Raw genomic sequence first — 26,424 nt, 5'->3', positions numbered from 1 at the left:
AAGCAGTTTCCAGAAAGGCTGTGATCCAATGCCAGGAACTCAGAGCTGCTGGAGAGCCCAAAGAAAGATTTTTGGAGGAGAAGGCATTTTTAGCAGGACCCCAGCAGACGAGGCAGGTTTCCTGCAGAGATGGGGTGAGCTCCCAATGCAAAGGAAACTGGAGTGTTTCCAGACCCAGAGACCAGGGACCTGGGGCTACCGGGATGAGCTGTTTCCCCGGAGGTGGGAGGTGAAGAGGTCAGGGGAGAGGTTGGACTCACACTGCTGAGAGCCTTGAATGCCACGCTGGAAACTAGGATTTCCCCCTGGGCAGCAGGGAGCCACGGAAAGTTTTTGAGAAAGATAAGATCCAAGACACCCATTAGCACTCTGGTGTCTGTCTTCAGACCCAGTGTTACGCAGGGTCTCTGGTCCGGCTCTCAGACACAGAATATGGTGAGGCCAAAAAGGAACACCCACGGAGCCATGGATGGGGGGTTCATACCACTATAGTCTCGCTGGAGGCTGGGTTGGAGACACAGGAAGCAGGCTCAACACGATGCGTGATCTGCATCCGCGGTCCCCTTTTCTGCCAACCAACCCACCCCACTTGCTAGCTGCAATCCACACCTGCTAGCGTAGCCAGGGCAGTTATATCAGTGGCTAACAGCTCACTGGTTACAGCTGACGGTCAACTAGTCACAGCTGATGACCATCTACCACCCGAGCCAGCACCTTTCCACGAGAGGCTAGAAACTGCTCTCTGGGACTCTGTCCCCACACTCAGGTTCCTAGGCCCCTGGAAATTACCTTTCAGCAGTTCAGAGAAGAGCTGGCTTCAGACTCTGTGCATCTCCGTATCCTCAGCACCTGAAACTTACCCGACCTATAGTAAGGGCTCTATAACATTCGTTGACAATGACAGTAAATGAATGAATCTGCCTGCCAGCCCCCTCCCCCTGACCCTCCTCTCCCAGTCCTTCTCCTGCCTAAGTGGAATGGAACACCCAACGTGTTCCATGCTCTCCCATCTCGCCCACCTACCATCTCTCTCCCTCTGGGTTCCTGGCCTTCTCCCTCCTTGCTACCCATTTCTCTCTGGTCATGAGTAATTAAAGGAACAAATGCTCGTGTGCTCCAGCCACGTACCAGGCGGTAGCAATTACTTTAAATTCTCGCAAACACCCTCAGGGGTAGAAATGATTAACTGCATTTTGCCGGTGAGGAAATTGTGATCCAGAGAAGTGAAGGCACATGCCCAGACGCTGAGCGGCAGAAGTGAGACTCACACCTGGACCTTCTGAGTCTGCCTAGTGCTTCCAGCTGGGGGTGTGGACTGCCCAGGTGGAGGCGGGTAGGGAGGAAGAGGAGGCAAAGGAAGAGATTCCTGGGGGTGGGGGATGGTTTAAAGCCCGCCCAGGTGGTCAGATCCTCGTCTGGGGCTCCTGCCCCACCTCGGGGTCCAGCAGCCCCACCAGGACACTGCACCCAGATTCTTCCATCTCCACTCCCAGGCTGGCGCACGGGGCAGGCACACACATGCACACACACACACAACAGCCCCAAAGGCTGGAGAGGAGGAGCAGTAGTTGCCTTAGGCAGAGATGCTTTATTTATCTGCAAAATTATCCCCCAGAGAAAGATTTTATATGATGGCCAAAGTAAATAATCATCCCCCTTCTTGTAGACGAAAACATGCCCAAAAGGCTTTGCCAGAAATCCTGCAGTCAAGCAGGCCTCCTGGTTCCCAAGGCCCTGTGGGAGGCCTGACTCTGCCTCTGTTCTTAAAACCTTCGGGAACATTAGCCCCAGAAAGAACCTCCAGCTCCGGAACCCTCTCATTTCACAGATGGGAAAACTGATGTGCAGGCCAGAGAAAGGTCTGCCAAAGGTCATGCAGCATCAGTGGCAGACTTGGGATTCAGGCCCAGGCGCCCCCACCCATCCCGTCTGCTCCTCTACCTCCCCAGGCTTGCCACCATTCTCTCACCAAGACTGTGCCTTTGAGGGTGAACTGGGTGCCACCTCTAGACACCAGGTGGCATAGCTGAGGCCCAGAAAATCACCCAGCAGCTCAGAGCCCAGGCACACAAGGGCTTCAGGGCCAAACAGGCCTAGAGAAGTAGGTGACACACCTTCTCTCCCATCACATCACTACCCTTCAGGCCACGTCTGCCACAGCCATACGCTTCCTTCCTGCTGTGGAACTAAGGAGAACTTCCACGTGCCTCTGCTTTCAGGCTGTATGATGTCAATCAGCTTGGCAACTGAGATTCTTTTCTTGCTGATCAAAACTCTTGGCTGGTAGTCAAATACAGCTTTTTTTTTTTCTTTTAAGGAAAAATAATGGGTACTTAATACAAACAGTTTGGGTGGGCAAAGTCTTTCTGGACACAGGGTCCTCTAAGGTGAGCACAGGTGAGCAAAAGCATCTGCAGAGCTGAAAATCAAGGGCTTCTGAGCTAGGCTGTTGCAGGAGGGTTTCTTTCCGCTGGCACTCATGGTACACCAGGAAGGGGTGGACGAACGTCCAAAGAGTGAAAAGCACCAACATCACATTCACCTGGAGGAGGAGAGGAGGAGTGAGGCGAAGTCCAAGGACCCAGAGCAGCACCAGCAAAGGGATCGGAATTCTGTCCCATTCGTTATTTTCTACTCAGACACTACAGCGCCCCAGAGGAGGGACCAGAGGTTAGTGTTCATTCTGCCCTGTGGGGTAGGGTGGGAGAAGAATATTATGTCCATTTCACAGGTGAAGAAACAGAGGCCTCGAGAGCATTTAACGACTTGCACAAGATCACACAAGAAGTTGGTGGAGGCACTGGCTAGGACACACGTCTCTTGAGTATTCACTGAGGCTCGTCCGGTGTCCCAATCAGGGAATTCTCAGTGTGTTAAGGTTCAGTTCAGTCCTTTTTCTTTCTTTCTCTGGTAATGATGGATTTAAACTCCTGTTCTACACTTTGCTGAGCTTTTTCAAATGAGGGCGGAGAGCTGTGCCGTGATCAGGACACTGCCAAGTGTGGCAGTGCCTCCTGCTGGGGGCCCACAGAGTTGCCCCGTCTGGCCTTGGTCGTCTAAAGCCACCACCCCGCCCCTCTTCACAGTACTCATGTAGAACCGTCATCCTGGAGGGGGCCTTTAATGAGGGTGAAGATGGGGAACTGGAGCAGAGACACGATGGCTGACAGGGCCATCAGTAGCCCAAAGAGCTTCCCAAAGTGCTCTGAAGGGAAACTGGGAGAGACAAGGGGCTTGCAGTGAGCTTCAGGGCCAGCGCCCGTGGAGTAGGAACCTGCCCTTCCTCGTGGGCCTTTGTCAGCCACTTGCTTCTGACTCCTCTGTCCTAGGCCTGCCTTCACCCACCCACCCCCTTTGCCTTGGCTCAGGCTTTTAAACCACAGAACACAGAGAGGGCATTGTACTGGGCCCTAGGAAAACAGCAGGGACCCAGACACGGGCTGTGCCCCAGGGAGGTCTCAAGGAAAAGACAGAACACATAAGCAGATCGTTGTACGCCAGGCGATGTGTGCTCTCTCAAAAGAAGCAAGACTAGAGTGCGTGCCAAGAGCACAAAGAAAGGAACACACTTTCTCTCCAACTCTTTCCTGGGAGAATTGGAACAGAAATGGAGCCTGGAGGATGAATAGGAGTTCACCGGATAGACAACAGGGGCAGAGGGGAGAGCCGACATGAAGGCTCAAGTATGTGAATGCTCTATCCCTCCCACCAGCCCCCCTCCAGGCATCGCCCCCACACCTGCTCCCAGACCTTGTCTCCCTCACCTGACCACCTCCAGGTCTATCCTCCCCTCCTAGTTCCTTACCTACAGCACGCTTCTTTTTGCCCCAGTGTGTCCCGCATTAGGTAACACACCCCAAGCCCCCTTATGCAAGGGTAGGAAAGGCAGCATTGCCCCTATAGAGGAAGGAGCGGCTGATCACTTGCAGCATGAAGGTGACATACTGGATGGGGACGGCGCGGACCGAGGCACAGAGGGCACCAGCGAAGGCACCGCTGATAAAAGCGCCGCCGCAGAGGCCGAGAAACCCTGTCCAAGGGAGAAGAGGAGGGACTGCCTTGGCGGGGCACCATGGAGGGCAAGGAGGGGGAAGGAAGATGGGGAGAAAAGGAGGAGCCACCACCCACCCACCCATCCAGGCAGCAACCTGGGGTCACTCTTGAATCATCCTCTCCCACATGCCCCATCTCCAATCCATCAATAAATGTTGACAATCTACCTCCTAAATATCACTCCTCTCCATCCCCACTGACTCATCTTGTAGGCCACCAGCAACTCGCTCATACATTATTACAATGGCCTCCTAACGGGCTCCACATCTGCTCTGCCCCTGGCAACCCAGAGCCAGATATTCCAAGTAGCATTACTGGTCATAGCACAAGACTGGAAACCTTCCAAATAGCCCCCAAGAGGGGAATGCTGCATGAACCATGTTGCAGCCGCATAACAGAGAACTCGGCAGCGGCTAAAGGAATGAGGGCAGGCCCCCCCCCCCCCCCCCCCCCCCCCCCCCCGCTGTGGAGCAGGATGGGGATGAGGAAGAAGTGAAGAAACAAATTGGAGTCACGATCGCCAAGCTGACGAAAGTCAGGGGGCTGAAACAGGAGAGAAACGATTTTATTTTTCTTAAGCCTGGGAATGTACTTTAGAACATTTCAGTTGTGCATCAATGACTGGAGGTACGTAGGTAACCCTCTGAAGGACTTAGGAAAAAGAATGGTCACGTGTCCAGACCACCAGCCATCAGGAAGATCACTAGCTCAGACCAAGCTAAGCAGGCGGGACTGATTTTTCTCAAGGATGTGCTTTTTACCATAAAAACAATCAACCTTTTCTTTTTCTTTGGAACACCTTGGGTATTGCCTGGTAGAGCTTCCAGAATTGTAATTTGCTCACTTAAGACCCTTGAATAAAACTTTGTCACTTAATTTTAGCAAAGTCTCCTGATTCATTTATGCTTGGTCGACAGAGTTACCCAGAAAGAAAACTACAGAACAGGGTATGCAGTACACTACCATTGATGTAAGAAAGGGAGAAAGTATATTTATATATCGTCTTTCTTTAAGTAAAAAAAACCAGTAAAAGTAATTACCAAGGAGAGAGTGAAGGAATGGAGTACAGGAAACAGTGAGGAAAACGAATTTCTTTGAATATATCTTGTTTCACAGTTTTGGCTTTGGAAAAATGTAAATGTTTGATATGTAAATGTTTTAAAAATAATAGGAAGAAAAGAAGAAAAGCAATCCCCCAGAATTAGAAACAAAATGAAACCAATGAACATCATTTATATCAAGTTGATGACTTATAACAAACAGTAATTGACTACATTTCTTGTGGGAGATAGTCTAAGGATAAAAACGGAAAGGAGGGAGGGAGGGAGGGAGGGAGAGAGGGAGGGAGGGAGGAAGGAAGGAAAGAAGAAGGAGGAGGAGGAGAAAAGGGAAGGAGGGAGGGAGGGAGGGAAGGCCGGCAGGAGGAAGGGCCAACAGCACGTAGCTATTGTATTATTAATAGTATTGATGTTGCTAAACCAGCAATTATGTATGAAATATGTTTTTAAAATATGTGGATATGTATATAGTATCTTGTGTATGTACGAGTATATAGTATATAGTGTATGAGTATGTATAATTAGGAATCAGGAGTATTGTTAGGAACCATAATTTTCAGAGGGAGAAAAATATATGTAAATGTAGAATCAAGGAAGTAAAATTTGAGTTAAAATATCAGTATTAGGTATTCATGATGTTCTTTTTCATCTGAAAAATGTGTGTATATCTTACCTCTATCCAAGGCCTAAAAGCAGTGACAACCCAAGAGAACTAGAAGCATTAGCATCCAGACTGGAACCTTTGAGTACCATTTCCCATTACGAGGACCCAGGGCTACTTGGAGAAATGGCTGGTTTCAAGTGTGGAGCAGGAAACATACCCGATGAAATGGACCTACACATCTCATTGTGCTGGAATGTAAAGACACTCGCTAAAACTAATAGGATTATGTCTAAGAGACACAGATACTGGATTGATAAGGTGCCCAGTGGCCAAAGATGGGGCAATGTGAACATCAAGAAGAACTGTGATAGAAATGGACTGAAACGCATTCAAAGATATTTAAAACAAGACTTTCAGAGAGGAACAACGTGTAGTCACCCCTAGAGGTTGCTAAGGCAACTTCATTTTTATGACATGGAAATAGAGGAAAAACCAAGCATTTATTTCTGGGTAACAAAATAGATAATGAGGGAAAGTTTTTCTTTCTAGAGGAATTCTAGAAGCAGAAGGGAGGATAGAAATAGAAAATCACCATTTTGCAGCCCTAATAGAATTACTGGTGTGGGCATTGATCATCACTGGCTGCTAAAATCATTAGGCAGGCAGCTGATGGGAAACCTTATATACGAGCCGAGCCGATCAGACTGCCGATGTCTGAACCCGTTGATCAATCTTAACATCATAAAACAGGGACAGCTGGTACCAGGGGCCTGCTGATGGGAGCCCATTGGAAGCCCACGGCTCCGCCTCGGAATCATTCTTGCCAAAAAATATTAAACTGAGTCTCCTAGGCCTCCAACTTGCCCGTTCACAGAAAATACCCAATCAAAAAGACGTTTTTAAATGACATGAAAAGGATGCCAAATCCAAAATGTGGGAAATTTGATGGGCCAAATGACCCAGGGTCTTCAACAAATAAACGACCAGAAAAAAAGAAAAAAATTGAGATGGGGACACAGATTTCAAAAGATATAAAAGGCACATCAACCAAATACATCGTGTAGACCCTAATTTGAACAAACCAATTGTAAAAAGACACACTTGAGACAACTAGGGACATTTGAATAGAACTGCATATTAGATAATATCAAGAAACAATATTATAGTGAGGTGTACATAAAAAAGGCCTTATTTGTTAGAGATACTAACTGAAGTATTTACAGATGAAATGACTTGATGTCAGAGATTTTAAACACTTTAAAACACTCCAGCTGGGGTAAGAGACTGCAGTGCAGGGGAGTGGGTGAGGTATGGAGGAAACTGTAGGAGAAATGTTACTCTCTGTTTTTGTCCCTACCAACCCCAGACCCCCTCAGGTTAAAATACCTCAGCGCCCCTCCATTCCTCCACACATTCAAGGATCATATATGAGCAAGCTCCTCGGCATGGCATGCTGCCTTCCCCTTCTTACCCTGTGTCCCCAAAAATAAGACCTAACCAGACAATCAGCTCTAATGCGTCTTTTGGAGCAAAAAGTAATATAAGACTCAGTATTTTATATTATATTATATTATATTATATTATATTATATTATATTATATTATATTATATTTTATATTATATTATACCCGGTTTTATATTATAGTAAAATAAGACTGGGTCTTATATTAATTTTTGCTCCAAAAGATGCATTACAGCTGATTATCTGGCTAGGTCTCATTTTCGAGGAAACACGGTACTTCTCTCTCTCCAACCTTCCACCCCACCACCATGTCCCCAGGGCTCTGTGCCCTGGCCAGCCAGACTAGTATAATAACTTTCTGGAATTCCCCAGATTCCTCAATGTTTCTCTCTCTCCTTCACTGGCTTGACCCCATTGGATTCCTGGGCCACTCTCCTAGGCCCTCCTCTTCATCTCCTCACTTCTTACTCACTCTTTAGGTCTCAGGTTAGATGTCACTTCCTCCAGGAAGCCTTCCTGGACACCAATCCCATCTTCTTTTGGAACAGGTTATATGCTCTTCTTCTTCATGTCCCCATAGCCCTCTGGGTTTACTTCACAGATTGTAGTGCCTTTCTCCACTCTCTAGACTGAGAACAGCTTGAGAACAAGGAAATAACTGCCTTGCCTATTGTTGAATCTGGAACTATGGCTGGCAAATAATTGGCACTCAGTGACTAGTGGATGGATGGATGGATGGATGGATGGATGGATGGATGGATGGGTGGATGGATGGATACAAGTAGAAAAGGATTGAGAACAAAAGAGAAGATGGGCATGAAGGTAAATGAAGATCTCTCCCATCCTGGTTCCCTGATCCTCTGGAGCCTTGGTCTCACCCATCTTTCGTGCTTCTTTCTGGTACTTCTGTTTAAGACAGTCCATGAGGAAGCCATTCCAGGGGGCACACAGCACTCTAAAAAACTGAGTAATGGCAACGGTGTTTGTGTAGCTGCTGACTGCGGAGGACAGAGAGGGGTGGGATGGGGAGCAAGACATTTCCAGGATTGCCTTACAGGACAGGATGCCCCCTCCCCCTGCTGCCCATGCCTGTCTGACCCTCCTCTCCATACCCCTGCTCAGACTTTCCTCTGCAGCACATCGCCCTGCTGAGCTTAGCACCCTGCACCCTCGAGGTTCCAAGTCCCCAGCTGGGATGTGCAGATGGGCTGCCTCCCAGCCCTGCCACATACCTAGCACCCTGTCCCCAACGGCCAGGTTGGTCAGCAGAGAGTTGAGGGTGCCAATGAAGAGGCCGTGCCACAGCTGTATCACAGACAGCCATACCGGGTGCCAGGCGAAGCGCTGAGAGAGAACATGGCTCCAGAAAACGCGGGGTTCCGGCCTCTTCCCTGGTCCTGGGATCTCTGTTGGGGAAAGGAGGGGCTGGGCATGAATTACAAGGCAAGTAGAGGGCTGGGGTGGGTGAGAGCCTGAGGTCAGAGCTCACCTTCCATTCGCACCTAGATCTGCTCCACGTGCTCTCCGAGCTGCCTGCAATCGTACATGCCCACCTCCACACCTTGGCCTTCCTGGCCCTGCCACCTTGCGTGACGCTCCCTCCCTGGGGTCTTCTCTGTCTGCTGAAAACCGACCTCTTTCACAGCTTGGGTTCAACACCACTTCTTACACTAGTATTTCCCTGATCTTCCTCAGCCGTGATGGTGAAAAGAAAATGAGGAGGGGAGGGGAGGGAAGGGGAGAGGAGACGACATGAGGGGTGGCAGCAGACAGCTCCACCCAACCCCTTCTTTTGGTCCCAGGATCCTGGTTTCTTCTGGAAATCCCCTGCCCTATTCCTCGTGTTCCCAATGGGACTGTGACTTAAGTGTTCTTTCTGTTCCTCACCCACCGTGGACCGATTTGATCATTGTCCCGTGAGGGGCACACTAGCCATAGCTTTAGACTAAGATCCCAGAGGTATCATGGTTCTTCTCTTCCTGGAGCCTGGCAAGTTCATTTCCCCCTTGATTTGGGGAGCTTTCCAGAATCCTGTTGTTTCTACCTTAGCCAACAGTGGTTTGTGATGTTTATACCAAAGACTCAAGACAGATAGAGGAGGGAAAAGAGGCGGCAGTGGAGATGGGACAGTGAGAGAAGGCCGACCCAGGGGACCTGCAGCAATGGGGACAAATAAGCCAGTAGCATTGAGGAGTACAGCGAAGGGAAGGCAATGACGGAAGACTGAATGTAGGGCCAGGCGGTGTGATAGATGAGAAAGAAAGGAAAGAGGGACAGAAAACAGAGAAGGGATGGAAGTCGTGCCCTTCTCTGGACCTCCTATGAAATGAGGGGCGGGGGAGATCCTCCAGGTCCTTTTTCCACATGAACTTTCCTGAGTCTGAGTTCCTGGGGACTCTGGACGGAGGGAAAGGCCAGGCTCTGAAGGAAAACGGGCTTCCCAGCAGGGCTGCCCTTCCTTTGGTGACAGCAATTCCTCTCACTGTAGATGCAGCTTTGCAGGCTCAGCTTTTCCTTCTCCTCCTCTCTGGTGCCATTCCCAGAGCACAGGCTGAGGAAACCGAAGCCCCACCAGCCCAGCCCAGCCCAGCCCAGGCCAGCCCAGGCCACGCACTGCAGGCTGAGCCTGAGACTCAGGCTGGAGGGAACAGTGCAGTGGGCGCCAAATGTCACTGCACATTGAAATCACCTTTTAACAACCACAGTGCTCAGGTCACAGCCCAGGCCAGTGAAATCAGAATGCTGGGGTGTGCGAGCCAGGCTTCCATATTTTTTAAAGATCTCCATGTGATCCAAGGGATTCTAACAGGCAGTGAAGTTTGGAAATCACTGGAAATGTGGGAAGAGTAGGACAGGCCTGCGTTCAAATCCCAGCTCGGCCTCTTCCCAGCTGGTCACGTGGCTCAACCCTCGCCCTTCTGAGCCTCAATTTTCATACTGGGAAAACGGAGATGAGGGAATGTATCTGAGAGGATGCTCGCAAGATGAAACCAGAGAGCACATGGAGTCTGCACATGGTAAGCGAGCGGCACGTGTCATGTGCGCCCTCCCTCTACTGCTCGTGGTGATAGACTGCAAAACAGGCACACTTCTTCACCTCCTCTGTGCCCCACCCTTTGCAATGGGACTGCAGCCCCGACTACTCCCTACCCCCTGAATTTGGGCTGGCCTTGTCATGGATGAGCCATTTCCAACCCTCAACTTTAAGAAAACTTGGGCACTTCTACACTTTCTCTTGAAACCACTCTGTGAACAAGCCCAAGCTAGCCTGCTAGAGGATGAGAGCCAGGTGACCCAGGTACCCATCATCCCAAATGACCGCCAGACAAACTCCTCGTGAGGGAGGCCATCCTAGACCAGCTGGCCCCCAGCTAGCCCACCAGATGATCAGGACATGAGTGAGCCTGTCATCCAAGTCTGTCCCTGATCAGTGGAACTAGTCAGCTACCCACAGGCTTGTGAAAAAATAATAAATGCGTAATGTTTTAGGCCACTGAGTTTGGGGGTGGCTTGTTATGCAGCAATAGCTAATGGATACACCCCTGTTCTAGTCCTCTCCGGTGACAGGTTTCCTCTGCCCTGCTGTAACCGTGTGCCCTGCTTCCTACTCCAGGTCAGGGGAGGGGCTCTGGTGACAATCCTTACCCGGAGCTGTAGTTGGGGGAGCTGTAGTTGGGGGGGCCGTGGGATGTGTCCCTGGGGCATCAGGAGGAAGGTACGCCCAACAGGCCAGGCCCTGCAGACGGAGAGGAAGATGAAGGAGGCCCTGAGGCTGATGCCCTGCTCATAAAGAAACTGCAGAAAAAGAAGGGAAGTCAGTGTGACAGCTGTGGTCACAGCAGCAAATTCACAATGTCCAAAAGGTAGAAGCAAGCCACGTGTCTGTCATAGACGAACGGACAAGCAAAACGTGGTCTCGCCATACAGTGGGATGTTATTCGGCCTTAAAAAGGAAGGAGACCCTGACACATGCTACAACACGGATGAACCTTGAGGACATGATGCTAAGTGAAACAAGCCAGTCACAAAAGGACAAATACTGTATGTATGAGCCTACTTATCAGAGGTACTTGGAGTAGGCCAATTCACAGAAACAGGAAGTAGAATGGTGATTGCCAGGAGCTGGGGGTGGAAGGAATGGGGAGTTGTTGTTTAAGGGGTACAGAGTTTCAGTTTTACAAGGCTGAAAAGAGTTGTGGAGATGAATGGAGGTGATGGTTGCACAACAATATGAATGAACTTAATGCCACTGAATTGTACACTTAAAAATGGTTAAGATGGTACATTGATGTTATCCCTATTTTGTCATACAAAAAATAAAGTCAGTGTGAGAAGCAGGGGCAGGGACTCCATTTCCAAGAATGAGTCCTCTTGCCCTCCACCCTGGAAGCTGACCGAGGATGCCTGGCACATTCAGCTCCCCCTCACCCTAAGGCTCACCCAGTAGCAGGGGAGACGGCGTGCCCGCCATCCCACAGCCCTAGAGAACCTCCGAGTGTGGCATCTCAGAGATCGCCTAACCCGGTGCTTTCTGTTTTTCAATAGCAGTAAAGTTCTTTTGTTCAAACAAAATTTTACATAAAAGTTCAACTCACAAACCACATCAGCGGGGAGTGGCACAGTCATCGTCCCCTCATCCTCCTTGGTGACTGATATAACATTGACGGGGTCCCCTCAGTGTCCCTCAACACCCAGTTTGGAGACCATCGATCTAGCCCAACCTCCCCGTTTTACAGAGGGTGAAAGTAAGGCCCAGAGAGGCTCGATGAATGGCTCGAGGGCAGAATAAGCAGCAGCAAGGTCAGCTGGAACTAAGAACTCCCACTCCTGCTCTGGGACTCTCCTTTCCACGCTAAGAAGGGGAGAGAGAAAGGAAGTCCTGTCCAGGGGGAAGAGGGACAACCTGGAAAGTGGCTCTTGTACTAGAAGTAGGAAGGCTTGCGCAAGTACCTGAGGGGCTCCGTCTCTGGGTGACCCTCCAAGCCAAGCTGTTCAGGAGACGAAGCTGTCTTATGTCTGGGTCGTGAGGCCCAGAGATCCTCTTCTCTTCCCCCATGGCCCACAGGTTGTGCCAGCTGCCTCTGGCCTAACACAAGCCCAAAGGGAAGTCCCAGGTTGCGCAGGTTGCATTCCTTTCACTCAGTCATCCTTCGTGTGCCAGCTTTTGTCCTCCAGCTGGTTGCTGCATGATTCCAGTATGGCGGCCACAATTCCAGCTGTCACATCCTCCCACAACATGCAGAGAGGAAGGGTGAGAAGGAGACCAAGGAGGAAGGTTTTTCTTTTTGCTCTGCTCTCACCTTCCATCAGGGAGGAAAATGTCGCTTAAAGTCTTCCAGTATATACCACCTTCATCTCGTTAATAAGGACTGGATAATATGACCACCTCAACCCATCACTAACCAGGGGAAAAGGGATTGCCAATTGGCTTAGATCAATCAATATTGATCCCTTGGGCTGCGCACATCACTGCCCAGATGAAATTGTTAGCAATGAAGAAGGTAGAATGGTGCCTGGGTGGACCGTTACTAGCCTGATACCCCTCCCCCGAACCTCAGCATGAGCCTTCAGGAGAGCTGGAGCAGCATCTCTGTCTGCCGCTGCACTAGCCACATCTCTCCTCCTGGACCAACCAGATCACAGGTGCAAACCCTCCATCCCAAAGGGCTCCCACCCTCTGCCCAACACTGGCCCAAGCGTGTAATAGCCACACCTTCCCTTAGCCTCTGCCCGAAACCCTACATAAGTGTAAAGAATGGGGCTTACGTGTCACAAGCTGGGGTTCTAGAACCAGACAGGCCAGGGTTCCAGTTGAAGTATCACATTTACCAGCCGCAGAAGCGTTGATAGAGAGAAATCGTGCACAGTTCACAAGACAAGTGTCTGGCATATGTAAAGGTTCAATAAATATTGGCTGTTGCTAATTTTTACCTTGATGATAAGGAAGACAGCGGAGGAAGAGTCAAATGCCCCATTGTGGAGGGTGATGATGGTTGAGCATTGTTTGCCAAACAGGTTTCCAATCTGGAGAACACGTGACCAGCCTGAATCACTTATTTATTCATGAAATAAATATTTCCTGTGCTCCCAGCATGCTCCAGGCCCTCCTTATTCCCAGACCACCCTCCAGCCAGGAACCACCGCCCTGGCTGGGGCCAACCCCATGTGAGGCAGCCGACGCAGAAAAGTGCTTGGCCCTCCCCCGCCCTCTCCAGCCTCTTGCCAGGTGCCTGGGATGAGGGCAGGCTCTCACCTGCAGGTTGGTGATCAGAAACAGGAGGGCCCGACAATGAGCATGTGCATGGGCAGGAAGAGCCGCAGCGCTGAGTGTGGACCAATCAAGGGCAGAGGCGGGTCAGGTTACAGGGCCACCGAGACTTGGAGCCTCCAATACTGGCTTCCGCCTTCTCCAAATCCCTGACAACCCTGGGGCAGGGCCCCAATTCTAGCAAGCCCTCCAGAAGTTGGGGTCTTAGGGTACTGCTCAGGGCTCCCCCAAATGTCCCCACAGTGCGACTCTGCAGAGGTTTCTGAGCCACCTTCTCGGTCCCACCAAAGATGGCCCTTGGTCTGTGGCAGGCATGGATGTTCACAAATAGAGGCAGGACTCAGAGTGAAGCCACTGCTCCATTCCTTCACCAAACACAAGCAATCCTCTATTCACCCTTGACATTATGGGAGAGAGAAGCCTGGACTCAGCCCCCAAGCCCCGCCTCTAATTCACTGCATGACTGTGAGCCAGATTCTGAATCTGTGACTCAGTCACCTCATCTGTAAATGAGAATAACAGTCCCTACTCTGCCTGCCTCATGGTGTGCTGTGAGATCTTAGACAATGGCCATGGATTGTCCTTTCTTTGTTCATTAAACTTTGAACATTTCCTTTATGCCAGGCATTGTGCTTTTGACATTGGAAATGCAGAATGAGTAAAGAACACTTCTTGCCCTTGAAAAGACCCACATGCAAAATAAAAAAAATTTAAAAAAATCATTACAATAGGCCTGGAAAGTATTGGATAACAGCAGAACAACTGAAATGTCGGGGGGCGGCGGTGGTGATAGTGGGAAGCTTAAGAAATTAATCTTTCCCAAACCACAGATCTCTGCCCACCTTCATGATTTGAGCCATAACCCATGCCTGTTTTGCTAAAACATCTTCTTTAAGTTGACTCACTCCTATCCAAAACAAATCTATTATTTTTAAAGGAAACTTTGTATCACTACTGTAAATGAAAAGCAACTTGTCTTGCTTGTCATGGATAGAAAGTAACAGCAAAAAGAAATACAGTGAGAGGCAGTGGGATGGCTGGGTTGGTTAGAGCCCGAGCTCTGAACAACAGGGTTGCCGGTTCGATTCCCACATGGGCCAGTGAGCTGTGCCCTCCATAACTAGATTAAAGGACAATGACTTGGAGCTGATGGGCCTTGGAAAAACGCACTGTTCCCCAATAAAAAATTTAAATTAAAAAAAAAAGAATAGGGCAGACTTAAAAAAAAAGATACAGTGAAAGGAAAACAATATCATTAAATTGTAACTGGATGCAGTTGCCCTCAGAATGTTCAAAGCCTGAAACCTGCTCCTGCCACAATGTTAAAATCATACCAGCCCCATGGGAAGACCTTCCTTCATGAAATCAGAACACTGAAATAAGAAGGGAATAACTCTTCCACCAGGTGGGTGATTCCATGTTTGTAGCATGTGTGTACTTCCTAATATCCTCCGACTTAACGATTGTCCTGCACCTTGAGAAGCATGGTTAAGTGCCCATTGGAGTGTTCACACTAGTTACCACTCAATTTCTGCCTTTATAAAAGGTGCATCTCTCCTAATGCACTAAAGGTTGCTTGAGATTCCTTTCACAATAGGAACAGTGTGGTCCCAACACTTTTTCCAAAACATAAAAAGGAAGGGGGAATTGTTGCTCAACTGATTCACAAATGAGAGTCAAACACACCCTCCACATTCAGCCACTTGAAAATCATTCACAGGCTTTTAGGAAAGATGAAGCAAGCTTGATGAGGAGAGTGGTTTTAAATAACTGACTCAAGGTGCCAGTCTATCATGAGATCTGTATGGACAAAAACGCTCAGCGGTGTTTACTGGGCACAGATGGAGGTGACCCTGTGGCGCCCTCCAGCGTCGGTGCAGGTACTACACACACAAGAGTTACGGGCTGTTACTTCCTAACCCAAAAATTGAGCCAAGTGAACTGACACTGGGGAAGAATATGGGAAGCTGTCCCTTGACCAGCCAGGGATTCCACCTTCTACTAACTTGCTTTGTGGCCTTGAGCAAGTCTTTGCCAGGGGTCTCTCTCAAGCCTCAATTTTCTCCTCTACAAACTGGGGAAATAACCTGGATTGGAATTCCCCAGACTTTGGGAATTTTATGTTTATAGACCAGTGAAATTTGAGAAGAAAACTTTTGACAACAGTAGGGTGGTCAACTTTTGCCCTGCTAAGTAAGGATATTTTCAAAAACCACTGTCATTCCTATTACCATTTCATTTTAAAAAGAGAGAACATTTAAACACATAGAAGAGGAAGAATGTGATCTTTTTTAAAAATTTTTTTAAAGATTTTTTTTTATTGGGGGAGGGGAACAGGACTTTTTTTGGGGGGGAACCGTGTGCACTTCCAGGACTTTTTTTTTCCCAAGTCAAGTTGTTGTCCTTTCAGTCTTAGTTGTGGAGGGCACAGCTCAGCTCCAGGTCCAGTTGCCGTTGCTAGTTGTAGGAGGCGCAATCCTCCATCCCTTGTGGGAGTCGAGGAATCGAACTGGCAACCTTGTGGTTGAGAGCCCACTGGCCCATGTGGGAATCAAATCGTCAGCTTTCGGAGTTAGGAGCATGGAGCTCTAACTGCCTGAGCCACCAGGTCGGCCCCCGGATGTGATCTTTTGAATAAATTTTACTCTCAGAAGCAATCCCTCTATTGTCCTTATTTTTCACATTTCACAGTAGACCAAACTGTTTTCACAAACCAGCAGTAACTCTTTCAAGGATTCCCTCAAGCTCAAGGTCTATGGATCTCCAAATAACTGTGGAGGCCAGTGTGTCCTGACATCACCTTCCGCACTTGCCCTACCCACCAGGGGCCCCTGAGCTCTAGGTGTCCCTCCCATCCAGCTGACAGCACTCACCCACCTGCAGAGATGGAGGCTATGATGAGCATGGCACTAGTATAGAAAAATCTGAAATACACAATGAGAGATGGAGAATGTTGTCAAGAAAAGAGAAACCTGGAGGGACAGAGTGGCTGAAGTCCCAATAGGCTAATCCCTTCGAGAAAAGGGTTAGTGTCTGGTCTATGAATCAAACCCTTGAGTCCTGGAGCTGACCCAGTGGCTCAGGTGGTTGGAGCTCCATGCTCTGAACTCCGAAGGCTGCCGGTTCGATTCCCACGCGGACCAGTGGGCTCTCAACCACAAGGTTGCCAGTTCAACTCCTCGAGTCCCACAAGGGATGGTGGGCTGCGCCCCCTGCAACTAAGATTGAAAGGACAACAACTTGACTTGGAAAAAGTCCTGGAAATACACGCTTTCCCCAATAAAGTCCTGTTCCCCTTCCCCAATAAAATAAAATAAAATAAACTTTGAATCCTAAATCCTCTTTGCTGTGATCTAGGGCAAGGCATTGCCCTTTCTGGGCCTCAATAACCTTTTCTGGATGAATCTAGAAGGAAATCATTGGACTGGTCTAGACCCTAAGCTTAAAATTCCAGGGAGCTATAATTTCAGGACCACAACCCCAAGGTTATCGGGACTGTTTAGCAATTTGGAAGTCTTGTAAGGCGTGGGGTAATAAAAGCAGTAGTTTAGTGTAATGTTGTGATTTATAATAAAAAATATGTATTTAATCTTTGTCCCCAGCCTGACAGAGGCCTCCTAAAACCCTTGTAAATTCCCAGTGATAAGAGCATTAGAGGATATTTTGTTCTGATGAAGCAACTCTGAGTGGGCTCCTGAATGGGGGCCGGTCACCAGAAAGACTAAGCCATGATTTGAAGCTTGGAATTGTCAGCCCTGTCCCCACACACTTGTCTGGAGAGGGGAGAGGGGTTGGAAAAGGAGTTAATAATTGATCATGCCTATGTGAGGAAGCCTCCATAGCGTTCCAATAGTATGGGGTTCAGACCTTCCAGGCTGAACACACCTACATACCAGGAGGGTGACACAGCCCAATTCCACAGGGACAGAAGCTCCTGTGCTCAGGACTTGCCCAGACCTTTTCCTACACATCTCTTCATCTGGCTGTCTATCTGTATCCTTCATCATGTCCTTTAATGAACCAGTAAGCATAAGTGCTTCCCTGAGTTCTGTGAACTGTTCTAGCAAATAATCAAACACAAATGGGTGTGGGGGGAGGGGGTCCAGGAACCTCCAATTTGTAGCCAAATCAGACAGAACTTGTGGGTACCTACCACTTGTGGTTGGCATCTAAAGTGGGGGGTGGGGGCGTCTCGTGGGACTGAGCCCTTTCCTGTGAGATCTGACCCTCTCTCCAGGGAGAGAATGTCAGAATTGAGCTAAATTGTAGGACACCCAGCTGGTGTCACAAAATTGCACAGTGTAGGAAACCTCCCCACACATCTGGTGACCAGCAGTGTTAGAAGTAAAGTGTTCTATGGGAGAAAGGAAAGGAGAAAGACGCAGGAGAAGTGTAGGTTTTTCAATAGAGTTGGTGTCAGTGAGGGAGGATTTGCTACAATGGCCCTGGCTCGTGGAAAGCTGTGGTTTGGGAAGAAAAAGGATGGAAAGGTGTGGGATAAAGAATCTCTGATTCCTGGGGGGCCGTGTGGTCCGTCATGGTGTGAGCAGCCACTGTGTCTCCGTTAAGTCACTACAGGTAAAAGTTACCAACAGAATTTAGAGATGGATCTACCTCTTGGGGAGTTGGTTCACTGGACGCATAAGGAAATGCAAACTAAAGAGAAAAATGTGAACTACATGATCTCTTGGCCATAGCTACCTGTCATCGCTAAAATGAAATTAAAAGAGAGAGCTGGGTCAGACCTTGATGTTAGACCAAGTTCAGATTCGGGGCCGTCCGAGCTTTAGCCACCAGCCTCAAAGCCAATGTGCCAAGGGAAAAATTACGCAGGGACAACAGAAAGTACCTCCATGACCTCTGCTCCCCAAGAAGGCCGTTATTGCGAGACGAGAGCAAAACCAAGATACCATTGAACCCAGGGGGCATCGTGTGAAGGAATTGTTTCATTTTGTGGATCGGCCTTATCAGCTTCCTGAGAAACCTCTCCTGAAATGGACCGTGAGTCATTAACTTGGGGCTGTGTCTTTGGCTTTGAATGTGGCAGAGTGGAAGAGCATGTTTGGCCCCACAGATCACAATGGAAAAATCATAGATGGCTATATGTGATCCGGACACACAGGAGGCCATTCCTGAGGGAACGGTCAGCCCGGCGGACTGGATAAAAACCAGTATAGGGTCTGTGCCCCCCTATCAATGGCAAGTGGAGCACCCCAGTCGAAGCAGCTGATACACTTTGTGTGCAAGCCACGTGGGACTGGCTTTCCTGATGACCAGGATAGTCATCGCTGAGTATGGCCATTAGCCAGACCACGGTTTAATAAATGCTGTGCTTAAGGGGGCCCCTTTCACGTGGGCACCCCACAGAACCTTATTGCTGCAAAACCAACAAACAGGTCAAAAAGCCTTATTGAATTTGCTGTCTCAGCTTCCCCTCATGAGTCTTAGGGATGTTGATAAACATATTAGGTTAATTCACAAGAGAATGGAAAGAAACAAGGGATTGGTCTTAGCAGGGTAGACATTTTTAAATGGTTGTTAAGGAATAAGGTGAAGACAGCAAATAGTACCATGTTTTCACCATTAAACTTAGGATTGTGGCCTTTCCTTCTTGCCTTTGAATAAGGCCAACAAGAGACACTGGTGACTTTGACAAGTTGAAAGCGGACTCCGGGAATGTCACCAATAGCACGACATTTGTGATGGAATCTAACAACCAGAACTTCATCATTTTCCTCCATGAAATTCAAACACCCATCACTGAGTGCAAAGGCTGTGATGTGTTTGCCATTTTTCATCAGCCAGACCCTGACACCCTTCCTGACAGCAGAATTGGGCTGTTTGGCTTCCACCCCAACCTCTTCCAGCACAGACCCCATTGCTTGGGAAGTGCCTTCAAAGCGCTGGCCTTCAGGGCTGGGCCCAAATGGGCTTTCCTGTACTGGTCGTCATGCCACTTCCGATCTCGTCAGCAGCTAAGAAACTTCCTGGCAGTATGAAGACCATAATACTTGCTCACCCTGCTAACGCCATGGGCCTTAAAACAAAGGTTTTGATACAGCACTGCCAAAGGTTGGGTGGGGTCAAGGGGAGCCCCTGCTGGTCCCCCAGCCTTAAAGTGTCCCCAAACAAGTCCAGTCTATCTACTGCAGTTTAGAAAAATAATTAAAGCCAGGAGACAGAGATTACAAGAAGAAACCAGAACAGTGATGGCTTGTGGCAGGTTAATCAAGTTAAAGATTGACAAAAGGGACAGAGTCCCTTGGTCCCTCACTGGGGACCCAAACTCTTTTTCACAAGAGTGGGTAAATATTGGTCAGGGGCTAAAAAAGAGAAGTTTCAGGGTTCCGTGAAATAGGAGCCTCACGTACTGTGATACCAGAACCCACCGGTGAAGCCCTGAGGAGGGCTCTGGTTTTTATGAGAGAACTTGAAGTTGTAAGGGTAGCTAAGACTGCAAAAGTTGGGATGTTTCAACAGGCTTTATGTAAAAAAACTGCGTTTCTTTTACCTGTTTTGTGAGAATGACTAATATGTCACGTGGGGGAACACTTCTTTTAGCTCGTACTATGAACCCCAAACGTGTTGATAAAATCCTAATGGAGACTCCCGTTAGGGATGGAAGGAATTGAGGTTGCAGGAATAAGTTTGTAGGAGAATTGGTATGTTTGAACAGCATTTGTGGGAATTGCTTGTGTCTCTTTGACCTGATTGTGTTGTGGGGACGGACATGGTTCCCCTACCTAGTATTGCAAAACAGAAGGTATGTAAGCCTGCTCTTCAAGCCACATCCCTGGACATGCTAAACGGGAACACAGCGTGCACTGGAAGCTGGAATGCTGGTGGGGACACATTCTATGCCATAGCCCACGTGCAGCCGAGACTGGGGCTATGGCAAAAGCCTGGGGGCACCTCTCAACGATGACTACCGGACGTTGAACTAGAGAATTGCCATCTGAGGGGCATTTATTATCTTGTTATCAGGTATTAATTGAAGCTTCACCAATGACTGAAGGGCATAAAATGATCTTAAGACATGAAACGCCCATAATGTCTTGGATGACGATGGAGAAACGCTCTGACGCAGTGCTCAGAAGAGTTCCCTAATTACAGGGAAATGGTTGATACAGGCTCCCACTGCCTGGGGAATGCGAGGAGGAGGACAGAGCAGCCTCTTTGCCCCAAGGACTGACTGTGGGACGGTGTGAGGAGCTGCCAGATTTGCCTGTCACTTGGACAGTGCCCTATAAAGGACTCTTCACTGACCAACAAAGAGCTGCTTGGCTGTGGGCGGCAGTTCCATGCTGAATGGATGGTATCCCATCGGGAAGGCCCCCTTTCAGATCAAACGAGGTGAAAACAGAGCAGCTCACTGGGCTGAGCTGAGGGCTAGTTTCCTAGCAGAGATGGAAGAACTGAACAATGGAAAAAGCCCCTATGTTTGGGTTTTTACTGACTCCTGGGCAGTGGCCAACGACCTGACCATATATGGTCAGGCAGAGGGCAACCTGGTCTGTGAAAGGATGCCTGGATGGGGCGGGGTCGCCCTGTGGACGTCAAGATGGCACTGGAGGGGTGCATTATAGTAGGACATGTCTATGACTATTAGAAAAACCCCTCTTCAGGTTCAGATAATGATTGAGATCCACAAACAGATGTGTCTATGTGCTCGCTTAAGGAGGCCACCTGGGTCCAGGGACTGAGTGGAGATGGGGGTGCTGCAGTGCTGAGATGGGCTGGATCTATACATAGTCTTCCTACATCCTCTGAGGCACAAAAGGCCAGTAAGAGCTGTTCTACCTGCCAGCAAAAGAGACAGAGCCAGCAGATGGCCATGTGGCAGGTTCCCTGGGGGTAAGGCCCTGAACAGAGCTGGCAAGAGAGACCGATGCTGGGAGCCCCGGGCAGCTACAAATGGAAGAGACACTGACTCTGGACTGGGCTTGGCTTGCCGGTGCACACGCTCGAGTGCTGCAAAAGATCCCGTATTGTACCCGTGTGGATGGCTGACCATCATTTCTTCTGACCAAGGAACACACTTTAGAACCCATACTGTCCAACCATGGACAGAGATCTTCTCCTTCGGGTACCAGTTTGATAGAGAACTCGATCAAGCAACTGAAACACTGGTTGTTGGAAACGGAAGGAGATGGGGCATGAAGGGCTGGCTTACGTGCCTTCACAAGTATGTGTTCACACTCAACATGAGGGGGCCTAAAGGAGTGTCCCACTGGACAGATGTCTCTGTTTTTCTGGGGCAGAGGGGGTAGGGAAGGTGCTGGTATTCTTTCTGCCCCACAGCACCTCAACTTTTTTTTTTATTCCCTACCAACACAGTGGTCACAGGACCAGGGCTGCATCTACAAGGAATGGAAACAGGGAGGATTCCTAAGTGAGAAACTGTCACTGTTTGTAACCTTTATGTTACAATTCCTAAGGGCCGGATGGGGCAGGATGTGCCTTCATCTCCTCTGACAAAATTGGGGCTAATAGTGAAAGCAGCTAGGTTGCCTGGTGCTAGACAGCCCACTAGTTCTGCCCCCGCGTAACCTCACCCTGTCTGAACAGAAGTGGACTGAGGGGCAGGCACTGGCTAGACGGGTACTGTTGCCTGCGGTCCAGACTGAACCCACTGCCCCTTCCCCAGGTGCAACTGTTTGGGGACACATGGAGAGAGGAAAAATGGTCACGGAAGGCAAGGGGGATGGATAAATGGGTTACGTAATGAGGGAAATTCAATATTACATTAACACCTCAAAAGAAGCTCAGAGCAGGACACGATATTGTCTCTTGGCTCAATTATACCAGATGCCTAACAAGGTGAAGCCATATTTTGCTGACACCACTCCTGCCTTCAGAACTAGATAAGATGGAAAAGACGCCTGTAAACCTGAGCGGCCCTGGGATACATTTTCATATGACATGATGATGGACTGGATAGTTATTAATGATTGAAAGAGATCTGTAATATGCAATTTAAATATCTTTTGAACTTTATGATTGCTTTGCTATAAGGGAGCCATGCTCCAACACTAGGAAGTAGACTGTGATATAATGATTTTATAATAAAAAATATGTATTTAATCTTTGTCCCCAGCCCCTGACACAGGCCTCCTAAAACCCTTGTAAATTCCCAGTGATTAAGAGCATTAGAGGATATTTTGTTCTGATGAAGCAACTCTGAGTGGGCTCCTGAATGGGGGCCGGTCACCAGAAAGACTAAGCCATGATTTGAAGCTTGGAATTGTCAGCCCTGTCCCCACACACTTGTCTGGAGAGGGGAGAGGGGTTGGAAAAGGAGTTAATAATTGATCATGCCTATGTGAGGAAGCCTCCATAGAGTTCCAATAGTATGGGGTTCAGACCTTCCAGGCTGAACACACCTACATACCAGGAGGGTGACACAGCCCAGTTCCACAGGGACAGAAGCTCCTGTGCTCGGGACCCTCCCAGCTTTCTGTAAAGAAATTGTGCTTCCTTTACTTGGGTGTTTTATGAGAATGGCCAATATGTATCTCTTCACCTGGCTGTCTCTCTGTACCCTTTACCATGTGCTTTAATAAACTAATACGAGTAAGTAAGTGTTTCCCTGAGTTCTGTGAGCTGCTGGAGCAAATATTCAAATCCAAGGGGGAAGAAGTCCTGGGATCCTCTGACTTGTAGCCAACTCAGACAGAAGTGGGGGTAACCTGGTGAAGGGGAGTAGAGTTTGCCACCCCAAATATGCCTCTTTAGGATAGTGATTATTTGAAGCTGGTTATTTTTAAGAAAGAAAACACTCGGGAAGAAACTTTTGCCCTAACTGCCTAAAAAAAATTGAGAGCGGGCTAGCCCGGTGGCTCAGGAGGTTAGAGCTCCATGCTCTTAACTCCGAAGGCTGCCGGTTCGATTCCCACATGGGCCAGTGGGCTCTCAACCACAAGGTTGCTGGTTCAACTCCTCGAGTCCCGCAAGGGATGGTGGGCAGCGCCCCCTGCAACTAGTAACGGCACCTGGACCTGGAGCTGAGCTGTGCCCTCCGCAACTAAGACTGAAAGGACAACAACTTGACTTGGAAAAAAGTTCTGGAAGTACACACTGTTCCCCAATAAAGTCCTGTTCCCCTTCCCCAATAAAATCTTTATAAAAAAAAAAATTGAGAGCACCTGATCCAGGAAGGGAGCAAACATCAAAGATAACTATAGTTTAGTCTGAACTAGTGTGTGAGAGGGAGGAACCTAGAACAGCTATTTGCTCAAAGTCTTCTCAGTGTCCCATTGCTAAAGATGGCCCAGCAAACACTTGTGTACCAAACATTTGCTTTTCCATCTCCATTAGGAATTGCCGTCCTTAAACCATTACTCCCACCCCCTTTCTCCTTAGCTCAAGATGGCATATGAGTCTCAAGGGCCCATTTGGCAGGCCCCATAGTCTTATGGAACCCAAGTACATACATATGTAATTAAATTTGGTTATTTTCTCTGGTTAATCTGCTTTATGTCAATTTGACTATTAGATCAGCCAAAAGAACTAAGAGTGGAGAGAGGGAAATTTTCCCCTCCCCCCCATAGGAGACCTTCCACCTGAGATATCTGAAATGGGTGGTCTCATGGGACTGAGCCCTTCACTGTGAGATCGAATGCTATCTCCAAGTAGAGAATGTCAGAATTGAGTTAAACTGTAGACACCCAGCTCGCGTCACAGAATTGCTGGGTGTGGGGAAATCCCACATATTGGGTGACCAGAGTGTCAGAAGTGAAATGTTCTGTGTGAAAGTGAAGGAGAAATACAGGAAGGAAGACTATGTTTTTCTTAACATGCTAAGGCTGGAGAAGAGGAAGGGGCAAAGGAAGGAGAGGGAAGTGGAAGAGACAGGGAGCCAAAGACCCTGAGGCTGAGATAAAGTCATTATGCACCCAAAGCCCAAGGCACTTGCTTTACTCTGGTTATTTTCTGGCCCAGCTGGCCCTCCATTCCCTCTATTTGACAACTAACCTCTCACGTGCCTGCCAGGAGGTGTTTGCTTCAGGTCCTAACAGCCCCCAGCAGGATGGAAATAGCAGGCCACTTGGTGAGTTGCAGTGGCAGCCTCTGTGCTGGAGATCAAGTCCCTGACCCTCCCTAACTCATCTCCATGGGGAAACCCCCATGTCTCCCTTCTAGTCAGAAGGGACCTGAAATTCACCGCTGGAGATGCCTAGGAGACCTTACCAGCTAAGCCTCTGGGGAGTGATGGAGGGTGAGCAGGAGGAGGATTAAGCCTGAACCCCCGGGTGTGAGGCCTTGTAGGAGATGCAAACAGGAAACCCCAGGGCGAAGGCAGACTGACAATTTTAGGTACAGCTAATTTGTTAGCCGTGGCCCCAGACCAGCCCTCATAGGAAGTAGGCCTGGGCTCCTGCTCAATCCAGCATCACACTGAACACACATTCATGTGGAGCAAAGGAAGGTGAGGAAAAGGAAGTAGGGGTGTGGAAAGCAGGTGGGTCCACATCCTGGGCTGTTTCTAACCGAGCTGCTGGGGCACGGCCCGGCCTGGGTCTCCCTTCAACGAGGCTGCTGCCAACAGAATTCCTCCTGCCCACCTGTGCCCACGCTGGGCCTTTGGGGCTTACATGGCTATGAGGCGGGCCACGGTAGTCTTGAAACAGCCAATGACGTAGCCGGTGGGGAAGGTCATGAAGTTGTTCGTGAAAGATGCCAAGGTGAAGATGAGTGAGAACCTCTCATCCTGGGCTTTGCAGTCTGGAGGAGAGAAAGCAAGACATCAGGAGCCCAGGGTGGATGGGCCAACCTCCCGTCCATCCTGGCCTTCCTGCCAGGTGGGCACCCAACCTGGCTCCCCTCTAGGGCAGCCCCTTCCATCTCCAACAGCTTCCATGGTAGAAAGTTTTCCCTTAGGTGAGTTGAAATGTGAGTGCCCCTAATTATCCCTCAGAAGTTGGTACTCCTTCTGCAGGTACCCCTTAGGTTGAAAGGGGAAGACGGGGAAGGCTGACAGTCTCTTCCTTTCACCACAGAACACCTGGCAGGGTGGGTTGGGGGTGCAGTCCTTCCTACCCCTTCCCACCAGCTAGGAACCAAACTCAACTTCCTAGAGAAGTTATCACTCCCTTACCGTCCTGCCCCGTGCCATTGCCCATCAGCCCAGCATTCGGTTCACACAGCTCCTCAAAGTAATGCTCTATTTTTGAAGACAAACACCAGGGATGCCCAGCCGAAAAGGCCTCTGGCAAAGCCACGGCATTCCAGCAGCCCTGTCAGCAGGGTGTCCACGCACAGGGGTCAGTCCATGGCCAGCCACAGGAGCGCAGGCTCTGACACTGGAGCACTTGGAAAGTTCCCCTGGCAGGCCCTTCCCTTCATGTAGCTCTCTAGTTCTGGCTGTTTCCAGCTTAGGCAAACACCGTCGGTGAGCGATTCTCTGGATCCTGTAAAAGATGGCAGAGGTTGCTTGGTACAGGGGTTGTGGAAAGAGAACCAGTGGACAAAGTGTTCTTTGGGGGCTGGAGAGAGAAGCCAGCTGTTAGAAACAGTTGCAAAAAGCCTTTCAATCCCACCACATCTGGCAGTAGGTCGCAAAGCAGGAACGGAGCCCAGATTCTGGAGACTGTCCATGAAAATAATGACAGCAGCAAATCTGAAGCAGGCACAGTGAGTGACGGAACTTTATATATGTCCTCACCAATTTCCACAACAATCTGGCAAACTTGTTTTGTTACCTTCCGTTCTCGCTGACAGGGAAGCAAAAGGTCCAGGGTGTTTTGTCAACTTGTCCAAGGTCATATTGGCTAGTCAGTCACAATGAGGACCAGTCTAATGCCCAAAATATCTGAACTCCGACCGAATCCTCCCCGACCATCAGCTAGGACTCGTCATGTCCCTCACCACCGCCTTTCCTCTTTCTCTGCCCGAAAGCTCCCAGAGGCCACACCCCTGCAGCATGAGGTCCTGCCGTCCCTCATAGTCACCCCAGGGGTCAGGGGACCTCACCGTCCAT

General features: G+C 49.1%; 1 protein-coding gene across 1 annotated transcript; it reads right to left on the bottom strand.

Annotated features, from left to right (window-relative positions):
- Positions 1 to 195: 195 nt before the first annotated feature.
- SLC43A3 (solute carrier family 43 member 3) lies at positions 196 to 26,424 on the bottom strand (the record flags this gene model as incomplete). Its single annotated transcript, XM_081062668.1, is given in 20 exon segments — positions 196 to 208; positions 2,454 to 2,542; positions 3,094 to 3,101; positions 3,104 to 3,216; positions 3,871 to 3,982; positions 3,985 to 4,030; positions 8,056 to 8,061; positions 8,063 to 8,175; positions 8,410 to 8,583; positions 9,661 to 9,728; positions 10,823 to 10,855; positions 10,857 to 10,972; positions 13,109 to 13,201; positions 13,431 to 13,459; positions 13,462 to 13,506; positions 16,323 to 16,369; positions 25,040 to 25,160; positions 25,543 to 25,609; positions 25,611 to 25,705; positions 26,418 to 26,424. Coding segments are annotated over 20 exon segments (1,395 nt in total).

The sequence above is a fragment of the Rhinolophus hipposideros genome (genome assembly GCF_964194185.1).
Source record: "Rhinolophus hipposideros genome assembly, chromosome: 10".
Classification (NCBI taxonomy): Eukaryota; Metazoa; Chordata; class Mammalia; order Chiroptera; family Rhinolophidae; genus Rhinolophus; species Rhinolophus hipposideros.
The sequence above is the reverse complement of the archived record's forward strand: the minus strand, read 5'-3'. Positions and strand labels throughout refer to the sequence as shown.